The sequence below is a fragment of the Symphalangus syndactylus genome, chromosome 14 (genome assembly GCF_028878055.3).
Source record: "Symphalangus syndactylus isolate Jambi chromosome 14, NHGRI_mSymSyn1-v2.1_pri, whole genome shotgun sequence".
Lineage (NCBI taxonomy): Eukaryota > Metazoa > Chordata > Mammalia > Primates > Hylobatidae > Symphalangus > Symphalangus syndactylus.
In genome coordinates this window covers 54,040,271-54,053,547 of record NC_072436.2, presented here as the reverse complement: position 1 = coordinate 54,053,547, position 13,277 = coordinate 54,040,271, and the positions used below count along the sequence as shown (strand labels likewise).

The following is a 13,277-nucleotide window of genomic DNA, read 5'->3' as shown; positions in this document are numbered from 1 at the left end:
AAGTGCAGTTGTGTTACATAGATATATTGTGCAGTGGTGAAGTATGGGCTTTTAGTGTATCTGTCATCTGAAGAGTGCACATTGTACCCAATAAGCAATATTTCATCCTTCACCCTTGATACAGTCTGGCTGTGTCTCTACCTAAATCTCATCTTGAATTGTAACTCCAACAATTCCCACGTTTGTGGGAGGGACCCAGTGGGAGGTAACTGAATCATGGAGGCAGGTCTTTCTCTTGCTGTTTTTGCAATGGTGAATAAGTCTCACAAGATCTGGTGGTTTTAAGAAGAGGAGTTCCTTTGCACAAACTCTCTCTTTGCCTGCTGCTATCCATGTAAGATGTGACTTGCTCCTCCTTGCCTTCCACCATGATTTTGAGGGCTCCCCAGCCACGTGGAACTGTAAGTCCATTAAACATCTTTCTTTTGTAAATTGCCCCGTTTCAGGTATGTCTTTATCAGCAGTGTGAAAATGGGCTAATACAACCCCTGCTCCCCCCACCTTTTGGATTCTCCAGTGTCTATTTTTCTCTGCATGTCTGTGTGTTCACATGCCACTTAAAAGTGAGAAGATGTAGTTTTTCACTTTGTTTCTGAGTTATTTCATTAAGAATAATGACCTCCAGTTCCATATATGTTGCTGTAAAAGACATGATTTCATCTTTTGAAATGGACGAGTAGTATTCCATAGTCTATACACACCATGTGGTCTATATATATAAACCACATTTTAAAAATACTACAACAAACATATAAGGGCAGATGTCTTTTTGATAAAATGATTTCTTTTCCATTGGGTAGATTACCAATAGTGGGATCAAAGGGTAGTCCTATTTTAATTCTTAAATCTCCATCCTGTCTTCCATAGAGGTTGTACTAATTTACATTCCCACCAACAGTGTATAAGCATTCTCTTTTCTCCACAATCTCACCAAAATCTGTAAATTTTTGATTTTTTAATAGTGGCCATTGTGACTGGTGTGAAATGGTATCTCATTGTAGTTTTGATTTGCATTTCTCTGATGATTAGTGATGTTGAGCATTTTCTCTTGTTTCTTATCCACTTATGTGTCTTCTTTTGAGAAGTGTCTATTCATGTCTTTTGCCCATTTTTAAATGGGTTTTTTTTTTGCTTGCTGAATACTTTAACTTCCTTGTAGATTCTGGATATTCAATCTTTGTTGGATGCACAGTTTGCAAATATTTTCAATAAATATTTACAAATATTTTCTCTTACTTTATAAGTTATCTGTTTACTCTGTTGATAGTTTCTTTTGCTGAGCAGAAGCTCTTTAATTTAATTAGGTTCTACTTATCAATTTTTGTTTTTGTTGCAATTGCTGTTGAGGACTTAGTTATAAATTATTTGCCAAGGTCTATGTCCAGAATAATATTTCTTAGGTTTTCTTCTAGGATTCTCTAGGATCTTATGTTTAAATTTTTAATCCATCTTCAATTAATTTTTTTATATAGTGAAAGGTGGGGGTCCAGTTTCATTCTTCTGCATATAGCTAGCCAGCTATTTCAGAGCCATTTATTGAATAGGGAGTCCTTTCTTCCTTGCTTATTTTTGTCAACTTTTTGAAGATCATGTGACTGTAGTTGTGTGGCTTTATTTTTGGTTCTGTATTCTGTTCCATTGTTCTATATGTCTGTTTGGTGTGTGTGTGTGTGTGTGTGTGTTTTACCAGTACCATGCTGTGTTGGTTACTGTATCCTTGCAGAATAGTTTGAAGTCATTACCTTCATTCTTGAAGAACACTTTTGCTGGTTTTAGAATTACTGGTTGAAGTTTTTTTTTTCTGACCTTTGAACATGTCAAGCCATTGTTTTCTGATTTCCACCTTTTCATCTGAGAAATCAGACATAATCCATAACATTTTTCTTCTATATGATGCATATAATGTATCTTTTTTTCTATAACTGCTTTTAAGATTTTTCCTCTATATTCTTGGTTTTCAGCTATTGTGTTATTATTTGTAGTATGATGTGCCTTCTTTTGGTTTTCTTTGTACATACATTGCATTGGGTTTATCGAGCTTCTTGGATCTGTAGGTTTGTTTTTAATCAAATCTTGGAAATTTTCAACTATTATTTCTTCTCATCTATTTTTACACCCTATCTGTTCTCTCTTTTTCTTCTGAGACTCAAATCATAGTTTGCTAAGCATCTTGATATTGTCCCACAGGTCACTGAAACTCTGTTTATTTTGTCGATATTTTTTTTCTCTTTGTTTATCAGTCTGAGTAATTTCTTTTGACAGCTTTTCTAGGTTACTAACACTTTATTCTGGTACCTCCAATCTGCTGTGAAGCCCATACAGATATTGTACTTTTTGTTCTAAAATTTCCTTTCTTTTCAATTTCTCTGCTAAGGTCCCCATTTGTTCACTTATTATGCTCACAGTTTTCTTTCCCTCCAACATTTTGTATGTATATATATATAATATATATATACACATATATAATGTTTATAGTATACTTATAATATATTGAGGCCTTTTTCTTCTAATTTCAACATCTGGTCCATTTCAAGGTAGGTTTTATTGATTGCTTTTTCTTTTGACTATTGGTCACATTTTTCTCTTTGTTTATATATCTGATAATTTTTTGTTTTATGCTGGACAATGTGGATGGTTGAAGAGACTTTGGGTTGTATAGTTTTCCTTTGGTATATGCAAAAGATTGTTTCCAGGACCCCCGTGTATACCAAATCCATGCATACTCAGTTCCTGCAGTTGGCTCTTCAGAACCCACATATATGAAAAGTTGGCCCTCTGTATGAGTGGGTTTCACATTCCACTGATACTGTATTTTTATCCGCATTTGGTTGAAAAAAATCTTCATATAAGTAGACCCATGCAGTTCAAAATCATGTTATTCAAGGTTCAACTGTATAATCCTTCTTCTAGGAGAAGTGATTTTTATTCTTATAAAAATTGAGACATATATATTATTTATAACAGCTTTATTGAGCTATAATTTACCTACCTACAATTCAATGGTTTTAGTATATTCACGGACATGCGCAACTATTTAGAATGTTTTTATCACCTCAAAAAGAAACTCTACTCCTTAGCTCTACACTTTCCTACCCCTAAACTGTCTCTATAGATTTGCTTGTTTTGAGCATTTCATTGAAATAGAATTTATAATATGTGGTCTTTTGTGACTGGTTTCTTTTACTTAGCTTAATGTTTTTAAGGTTCATCTGTGTTGTAACCAGCACCAATACTTTATTCCTTTTTGTGGCCATATGTATTCCATTGTATGGATGTACTACGATTTTCTTATCCATTTATCAGTTGATAGATGGAGAGCTGATTTTCATTCTAGTAGGCAGTTAAGTTGGCTGGATTCAAACTCCAAACTCTCTCTTTTCCTGCTAAATACATACAAATAACAAATGTCCTCCTTTTTAGGATGGATGCCATTCCAGTTTCTGCATGTTCTAGATTGCTGTCTAACGCCTACAAATAGCTCTTTTTATATTTCGTCCAGAATTTATCATATTTTTCTGTGTGAAGGTTAGCTAATACAATCTACTCCACTGTTATTGGATGCAGAACTCACAATACCTTGCATTTCAGTTCCCAATACAGCTTATGAAGCCTTCCATAGTCTTATTTCCTTCAAGCCTCAAAAAACATCTTCCTCTCCCAGCTCCAGTTAAATGTCTTAGGTAAACAGAGAATGCTGCTAGTGATATTTAGTCACTTCATCAATGTCAGCTAGGAAGGTGAAATCTTGGAAACACAAAGTTTAGAACTGGAGAGGTCTATTGAGTGAGATTATTGCTGGGAATTCAAGTATCCATTCTTTACTCTTTACTATTGTGAGAATTGCACTTCAAGACTTGAAATCACCGCTTGTGATTGGGGAGCAAGCCTGGCCAGGGTGTCTGTAAAATTCAGCCTTGCGCTTTTTAGCTTTCCAGAGGAGGCTGTTATCCTGCCTTTCTAGTAAGGCAGAGGGAAGGAAGTACTGGCACCACAAGTACCACCATTCTGTCTCCCATCTTTGGGACTTAAAAATAATAATTAAAATTACAATAAAATAACCATCAGATAAAAAACATCTCTGTGAAGCCTTACCTCATCTTCTGTCCTGCCAAATCCTAGTTAGTCTTTGAATCCTCTCCATAGGCTTCTGAGAGTTCCATGAAGGAGTAGGACTATGTTGTAGGTAACAGTTGTATTCCCATCCTGTAAGCATGCCTAGTACATAGTAGGCACCCAATAAGGGTTTATGCAACAGATATTTGAACAGCTGAGTATATAATCTGATAAGGAGAAAATCTTCTAGTTCTGACATTCTGTATGGCAATTCTGAATCTATTACCGGCTGGCTTTATTTCAGTGATTTAATTATGACCCTCCAGTTGAGAGTACAGTAGGAAATATCTAAGTGAAATTTTTAAAACCCTGAAAACCAAGTCCAAGTCATGAATTACTTTCTACATTGCTTTTTTTTTTTTTTTTTAACCTCTGCTGTAATTATTCTGGACCAAAGTACAAGGAAACTAGGACACAAATTCTATTCTTCCTGTTTATTCATGCATTAAAAGATTACTATGCCATTCTCACTCATAGGTGGGAATTGAACAATGAGAACACTTGGACACAGGATGGGGAACATCACACACCAGGGCATGTCCTGGGGTGGGGGAGGGGGAAGGGATAGCATTAGGAGAAATACCTAATGTAAATGATGAGTTGATTGGTGCAGCACACCAACATGGCGCATGTATACATATGTAACAAACCTGCACGTTGTGCACATGTACCCTAGAACTTAAAGTGTAAGTAAAAAAAAATTACAGAGCCATAGACAGTTACATTTATCACAGCGCCTAGACATACTTCATGATTTAGAACAGAATAGAAAGCATCACAAATTATTGATGGCACAAGATATAATTTGAATGGTGTCAGAGAAAAACACTTCAAAATAAAAATAAGAAGGTTCACTCATGTACTACTGTTTTGATTGTTTTTCTTTATAACAATGCAGATTATGTGGCGTCTCTGGGGAGACCTGTGGCTTCTCGGTATGCTGATGGTCTTTTTCCACAGCTCTACAGAGCAGAAGATGGCAGAGTATACAATGTAAGTCAGAGTTCCCGCAACGCGCAGTCCCGTGACAGGGTGCTGACATCACGTCGGGGAGTGCGGTGTGGGGAGAGACTTGCGCTGCTTGGCAGGGATGCAGCTGAGTCAAGCCCTTATTAGGCTGGGGGTTTTCTTTTGGCATTGGTAGGGTGATGAAAGTCATGGCCAAGGAAGGAAGTTTTTGATCCATTAGAAATTAGTGCAGAAAGCTCTTGATGAGAGATGAAAACCTTTGCACATTACCACTTTGTTTTGCTTTGAAAATTATGGAAAAAAAAATATGACAGAGATGATCTGAAAGCCAAGAGCAAACTGCCATTATCTGAGAGAAGCATTAGGAATAGGGGCAGCATTTGCAGATAGAATGAGCACCAGCTCTGACCAGAGTCCTTTACTCCCAGCAATTCAGCACCTGGATCTCATGTCTCCTACATGCCAGGCCCTGTGCAGACCCTGGCCAACCACATGGAGCTCAAAGTCTGTTGGAGACACATGTCCCATCACGTCCATTTATGGATATTTGTTCATGTCCATGTACACCCGTATACCACCTGGACTACTGTTTCCTAATATTTAGAAAATTTAAATTACTTTTATTGGTAAATTTTTTTTTGTGAGAAAAAGGCCATTCAGCCCTTGGAGAAACCTCCTTGATGTGGGTGGTAGGTTGCCTTCAGCTTGAAGATGCACCCACTACTTACTTTTTCTAAAGCTTAAATTACTTTTCTTTTTTTTTTTTTTTTTTTTTAGGTGGAGTTTCGCTCTGTCACCCAGGCTGGAGTGCAGTGGTGCCATCTCAGCTCACTCTCCTTCTCTTTCAGGAATGCCAATGAGTGATAGTTTTGGTCTCTTTACATAATCCCATATATTTCAGAGGTTTTGTTCATTTTTTCAAATTCTCTTTTTCTTTTGAGACACGTTCTTGTTCTGTCACCCAGTCTGGGGTGCAGTGGTGTGTTCATGGCTCGCTGCAGCCTTGACCTCCCAGGTCCGAGTGATCCTCCCACCTCAGCCCTCCAAGTAGCTGGGACCACAGGCGTGTGCCATCATACCCAGCTAATTTTTGTATTTTTTTGCAGACAGGGTCTCGCCATGTTGCCCAGGTTGGTCTTGAACTCCTAAGCTCAAGCAATCCGCCTGCCTGGGCCTCCCACCTGCCTTGGCCTCAACCTCATGCCTCAGATTACATGTGTAAGCCACCATGCCTGCCCCTTTTTCTTTATTTTTGTCTGCCTACATTGATTCAAAGGAGTGGTTCTTCAAGTCTGAAGTTCTTTCCTCAGCTTGGTCTATTTTGTTGTTAATGATTCTAATTGTATTATGATATTTCTGTAGTGAATTGTTCGTTTGCAGAAGTTCAGTTTGGTTCTTTAATACGGCTATATCATCCAATTCTTGGATCATTTTACCATTTTCCTTGGATTGGGTTTCCACCTTCTCCTGTATCTTTATGAACTTTCTTGACATCCAGATCCTGAATTCAATGTCATTTCAGCCATTTCTATCTGGTTAAAAACCACTGCTGAGGAGCTAGTGTGATTGCTTGGAGGTAAGAGGACACTCTGGACTGAGAGTTTCCAGAATTCTTGCACTGGTTCTTTCTCACCTTGAAGGCTGATGTTTCTTCATCCTTTTAAGTTGCCATCCTTTGGATGGGCCTTTTTGTTTTTATGTTCTTTATTTCCCTTGAGGGTTTGACTGTGGCGTGAGTTGGGTATAGCTGATTGGCTTTGTTTCTGGATGCTTTCAGAGGGCCAAGGCTCAGCTCAGCATTGCTGGGCTGCATGCTGTAACTCTGGGGCCTAAGACTGGGCTGTGGCTTTGTCCTCTGGCCACTTGAGGTCGAACACTGGCTGCGCTGGGATAGCCAATGTGCTACCAGGCTGCTGGCAAAAGCCTTCCACTAGGGGCCCCTGGCAATGCTCTGGTGGGGCAGCAGGGGGGCCATGGGTGAAAATACCCTGGTGGGGTGTTGGGGCTGCCCAGGAAACAGCAGAGAGCCTCGAGGGATACTGTAAGAGGGACAGCCAGGCCATTCAGCCCTTGGAGAAACCTCCTTGATGTGGGTGGTAGGTTGCCTTCAGCTTGAAGATGCACCCACTACTTACTTTTTCTAAAGCTTAAATTACTTTTCTTTTTTTTTTTTTTTTTTTTTTAGGTGGAGTTTCGCTCTGTCACCCAGGCTGGAGTGCAGTGGTGCCATCTCAGCTCACTCTGCCTTCCGGGTTCAAGCGATTCTCCAGCCTCGGCCTGCCAAGTAGCTACAGTTGTGTGCCCCCGTATCCAGCTAATTTTTGTATTTTTAGTAGAGATGGGGTTTCACCATGTTGGCCAGGCTGGTCTCGAACTCCTGACCTCAGGTGATTCACCCATCTTGGTCTCCCAGTGTGCTGGGATTACAGGCATGAGCCACCATGCCAGGTCCAGCTTAAATTCCTTTTTTAAACTAAGCCTGGTCCTAAACAATACTATCTGTGGAATCTTGAGTTTGATGGGCTAAGTGTATTTTTTATCTGAACCACATTAAAATCAATGCCAAACTCTTAAAAACATCTGTCCCTTTACCTTCAAAATCTACCTCCACATTCCCTGTGATGTGCCCACCCTGGCTTCTGTGTTGTAGCAGTAGCTATGGATGCTGGTGAAGGAGCTGGTAATTCTGTCTTAAGGGGCCATGAGAAGCCTCCAAGAAGTGATGCTGGAGTTTGAGAAATGAGCTTGAGAGACACATGGGACAGGGAAGGAAGGAGCCTGAGCCAAGGCACAAAAATGTAGAATGAGGTGATGTGGTCTGAAAGCACATTTTCCAAGATAAAATACCGTATCTTTTAAAATGTGCTCCGACGGAGAATCCCTAAGCCTAGCTGGGAAGGTGAGCGCGTCCACCTTTAAAAACAGGGCTTACAACTTAGCTCACACCCGGCCAATCAGATAGTAAAGAGAGCTCACTAAAAAGTGAATTAGGCAAAAACAGGAGGTAAAGAAATAGCCAATCATCTATTGCCTGAGAGCACAGCGGGAGGGACAATGATCAATGATCGGGATGTAAACCCAGGCATTTGAGCCAGCAATGGCTACCCTCTTTGGGTCCCCTCCCTTTGTGTGGGAGCTCTGTTTTCACTCTATTAAATCTTGCAAATGCAAAAATAAAATAAATAAAATAAAATAAAATAATAAAATAAAATATGCTTTGTCACAGAATAGGGCACAATTTTTTCTTATTCCTTGTCTATGTCTTCTATTGCCTCTCTACCTCTTGAAAGGCCTTGCACAGTGTGTCTGATCTATGTGAAGGATGGTTCATTTGTACATACAAGAAATTTCCTGCAAGTCTCTGTCACCATTTGGGGGCAGCCCAAGGGCTGTTGGTAGCAGCAGTGAGTGATCAGGTGGTCCAGGTGCAGGGGAGCTTCGCCCGAGAGAGGAAGGCATGAGGACAAAAGTCATGAGCAGAAGGATGTATAGCTGGGATGGCATCCTTTAGAGGAAGCCAGGAAGGTGTGCTGGCATGTTCAGTAGCATTTTCAGAAATATTTTTGGAATGTTATATTTAGGTAAACATTTTAGTGAGACATTATTTTCCATCTGCCTTTGATGGTCTTTTCTTCTACCTAATTTCCTGAGTGCCCTGGGCTTTTTCTGATAAAGATAATCTGTAACTATAAAGATAAAACATAATCTGGTAAGATATTTTTTAAGGACTGCTGTATTTTGAATAGATCACATTATCATCTTTTCTTCTGTGGAGAATCCAAGCGTTTTTCTGTTGAAAGACTGGAACTTTTTCTCCTGGATTCTGTAGTGTTTGGAGGGTCATTGGCAACACTGTTAGGAGTGCACAGTTCTCAGTGGCAGCACTGTGGTTCAAATGACTTATTTTGGTGTTGTTTTATTGTTTTTGTCTTTTATTTTCATTAAGCTGACAGCTAAATCAGAACTGATTTATCAGTTTGTGGAACATTTAACACAAGCTGTGGAGAGCTACAAGCAGCGAATGGACTGGCTCACCAGCAAGAGCCGGCAGATTTTTGGTGTCATCTTGGAACAGTGTGTCACCATAGTGCTGGATTTTGGCGGCATTCTGGAGGGGGAGCTTGATCTGTGCCGAGAGGCTCTAACAATGGTTCTCCAGGAGCAGGTGGCTCACATAACCAAGTTCAATATCATACGGTGAGTTCCCATAGGAAGGGAGTATTTTAGTGAAAGTTCACAGTAATTTGTACATATTTGGAATTAAGTAGCACAGCTGACACAGCTCTCTGGTGAGGGAAGAGGCATTATCTTATACTTTCCTAGAAGATGTAATTTCAGCAGCAATTCCACAGTGAATAAATCTTAGGAACTTTTATCTGCTTTGCACAGGGTGTCTTAGCTTTCACATTAAGAGAGATTTAGAAACATGCATTTCTTCAGTGCATGGGAAGGTTAAAATATAAGAATATGAGTTATGGCAAATATATATTTAAGGCCATAAATCTCTTCATTCATTTTAGCTTTTAACTTGGGTAATGAATTCAAAGGTCACTAATTTCACGGATTTTCCAGACTGAAGTTGCAACTCAAGTTGACCTCGCCTGTAAGTTGACCCCTTTCATCAGAACAACAGGTGGCTGGCTTTATGGAATTTCCCATATTTCAGAGTTTTCACAACCAATTATTTATGGATTCTTGGATTCAAGAGAATTTGGACGTCAGCACTAACTTCTCATCTGGAAAAGTGATTGCACCTCCTTGACAAAAAACATCTGGATAAGGGTTTGGGAAGGATCTACCTGATTCAGTTTTTCTGTTTTTAATCAAATACTTTCACCTAAATAGAGGACATCTCTGGGGACAATGCCTAATTATGTTCTATCTAGATTCCTATTTCTGTCACAGGTATATTACTGAAAGAATCAAGTGCTTAAGTCTAAAGCTTTTGTTTTCTTGGAAACCTCTGAACAACATAGATGCCACTTAGCCAGATTCTCTACCCAGGAAGCACACAGAAGACATGAGTGTGAGCCAGCCCTGCTTCTGGTGGCATGCCATGGGGGCAATCAGGCCAGTTTATTTGCAATTATCAATTGCAAATAAATTGAGATAATTCAAATGGCTCTTCTTTTTTTGGAACTGGGGGTTCTATCAGTCATTTACAAGTCCAAACTAAATGGTTTAACCACATTTTCTCAGGATTTAAAAGTTATACTCTGTTGAACTCAAAACAATACCAGTATTAATCCGAAAGAAGGCAACCTGTGGGAATCTTTCAGGACAATGAAAACAATGTCATGAAAGAATTAGAAATAAAATTTCAGAGCTGTAGGGAAAAGAAAGAGAGATCAGACTGTTACTGTGTCCATGTAGAAAGGGAAGACATCAGAGACTCCATTTTGAAAAAGACCTGTACTTTAAATAATTGCTTTGCTGAGATGTTGTTAATTTGTAGCTTTGCCCCAGCCTCTTTGACCCAACCACTTTGACCCAACCTGGCGCTCACAAAAACACGTGTTGTATGAAATCAAGGTTTAAGGGATCTAGGGCTGTGCAGGACGTGCCTTGTTAACAAAATGTTTACAAGCAGTATACTTAGTAAAAGTCATCGCCATTCTCTAGTCTCAATAAACCAGGGGCACAATGCACTGCGGAAATCCGCAGGGACCTCTGCTCTTGAAAGTGGGGTATTGTCTAAGGTTTCTCCCCATGTGATAGTCTGAAATATGGCCTCGTGGGATGAGAAAGACCTGACCGTCCCCCAGCCCGACACCCTTAAAGGGTCTGTGCTGAGGTGGATTAGTAAAAGAGGAAAGCCTCTTGCAGTTGAGATGGAGGAAGGCCACTGTCTCCTGCCTGCCCCTGGGAACTGAATGTCTTAGTGTAAAACCCGATCATACATTTGTTCAATTCTGAGATGAGAGAAAAACTGCCCTATGGTGGGAGGCGAGACATGTTTGCAGCAATGCTGCCTTGTTATTCTTTACTCCACTGAGATGTTCGGGTGGAGAGAAACATAAATCTGGCTTACGTGCATGTCCAGTCATAGTACCTTCCCTTCAACTTAATTATGACATAGATTCTATTGCTCATGTTTGTTGCTGATCTTCTCCTTATTATCACCCTGCCCTCCTACTATATTCCTTTTTACTGAAATAATGAAGATAATAATCAATAAAAACTGAGGGAACTCAGAGACCTGTGCCAGTACAGGTCCTTGGTATGCTGAGCGCCGGTCCCCTGGGCCCACTGTTGTTTCTCTGTACTTTGTCTCTGTGTCTTATTTCTTTTCTCAGTCTCTCATCCCACCCAACTAGAAATACCCACCGGTGTGGAGGGGCAGGCCACCCCTTCATAGAGCAATAGAATTGCTGGTGATTTGCAAATCTTAATACTGTGAATTATTATAAATTTACTATTAAGAGAAGCCAGTTACATATAAACTTGCCTGTTTATAAAAAATAACTTCTCTTAGTGTTTTAAAGGACTCGTTATTAGTGTTTACCTTTCTGTTTCTCATGTAAACATTGTTTTTCCTAGTCAGCAGGGCTTATAGAAGATAGTGGTGCTTTGAGAACCTATCTTAAACAGCTTGCTGGTTTTGTTGGTAACATCAGAGGGCTGGGAGCTATGATTTCTTTCTTTTTCAGCTTTAGAGATGGATGTTGGCAGCTTGCTGCTCATGGCTGTGAGACGGAGGGTTGGCATCCCCAGTAGCATTGATCACTGCCCAGTGACCACTCCATGTGATCCCTTTCAGGGTTTCTCAAGAGCCTGTGAAGTGGCAGGAAAATGCTACTCCTGTGACCAAACAGTCCATAGCTACTGCCATCAGTTGGGTTGAGAAACTGATGGTTGAGCTGACTGTGAGCGAGTTTGGCCGCCTGGATGCTCTGCTGGAAGCCGGGAAAGACAAGACTGTAAGTGCATGTTCGTGGCTGGCCCCAGGCCATGGAGGTGGCTTCCAGCTTAACTCTTCACACTCAGTGACTTTACACGGCCCTTCAACTGATCTTGGGCCCCTCCCAGCAGGATCTGACAGAGATCCCATCAGGCACTGATGGTGATGGCATAGCTGGAACAACCCAAATGAGGCCCCTGAATACCCGTCCCCTGAACCTGGCTAGCCTCCCTCTGTAGGGTGACTGGGGATACAGGGTAGACCCTTGTTTAGCCAGTGTCAGGAGAGCCGAGTGCGACTCATACCCACCAAGCATTGAGAAAGAACAGGAGAGAGGCCATAGTTGTGCATCTTTGCCATATTAACTTCACTCTTGCTCTCCTGCCAATTAGATCAGTCAGTCTATCTCTTATGGGGAGGAGAGAGAGATTGGAAGACTCCTCATAGAACCCTGAGGATGAGGAAATAGAGTTTTCCCAGCATACATGTTCTGAATCTTTCCTAGTTCCTCTTCTTCACAGACTGGATCTGTCATCTGTCACACACTTTCCAAGGTGAAGTACATGCAAGCTGATGACTCCATCCATTTTTGGATGTCAATGTATTGACATGAATTTTGGTAGGGACCTTTTGGAAATAAAGCTTTACCTGGAAGAAGTGATTAGATGGTGGTGTGTTATGTCTCTTTGAGCCACAGGGTCTGTGTTTCTGAGAGTGACTCTAGTGATGGGAGTGTTGGGGCAGTGGCAAGCCACTGGAGACACACTCTGGGCAGGTGGGGTCCTTTCGCCAGCCTTGAGTCCCTGTGGTAAGGTCTGCTTGCCTTTGGATACAGTTACAGATACAATTATGTGCTTCCTCCGCTCTGGAAGCCTGGGGTTTCTGTAGGTTTCAAACTTTACCCAGGTGCATCAAGAAGTCCATTGCTGGAGAAAGAGGCCATGTGTTGGCATCTTGAAACATAGCCCCCAGTGGTCACCGGCCTGTGTTTATCAATACTGAGGGCGATAGTTTGTAATTGGAAACACATTGTTTTTCCTTCCAAGGCCAAAGGAACAAATATTTTCCATTAAGGAAGAACCAGATACAAGCTAGTTTGTTCCTTGGTCCTTTGAGTTTGTTTTAACATCTGTAAAATTTCAAGTGTCTGGACACCTTAATAAGCATTCAAAAAAATGAAACATTCCCAGGCTCAGGGTGTGTGTGCATGAGCCTGTGCAGACAGCTGTTCTCTTTGTCTATGAACCTGGCTATTGTGGTCACAGCTGACTGTGGCCCCCTGACCTGACTGCAA

At 40.7% G+C, this 13,277-nt stretch overlaps 1 protein-coding gene across 1 annotated transcript in view; it reads left to right on the top strand.

The window, feature by feature from the left end:
• The window catches only part of VWA3B (von Willebrand factor A domain containing 3B), a 236,738-nt gene that overhangs the window by 25,304 nt on the left and 198,157 nt on the right, over positions 1–13,277 (top strand). Inside the window, exons 5-7 of the mRNA XM_063617639.1 lie at positions 5,012–5,106; positions 9,029–9,279; positions 11,843–12,002. Of these exons, the coding sequence (XP_063473709.1) occupies positions 5,012–5,106; positions 9,029–9,279; positions 11,843–12,002 (506 nt within the window). The remainder of the gene's footprint in view (positions 1–5,011; positions 5,107–9,028; positions 9,280–11,842; positions 12,003–13,277) is intronic.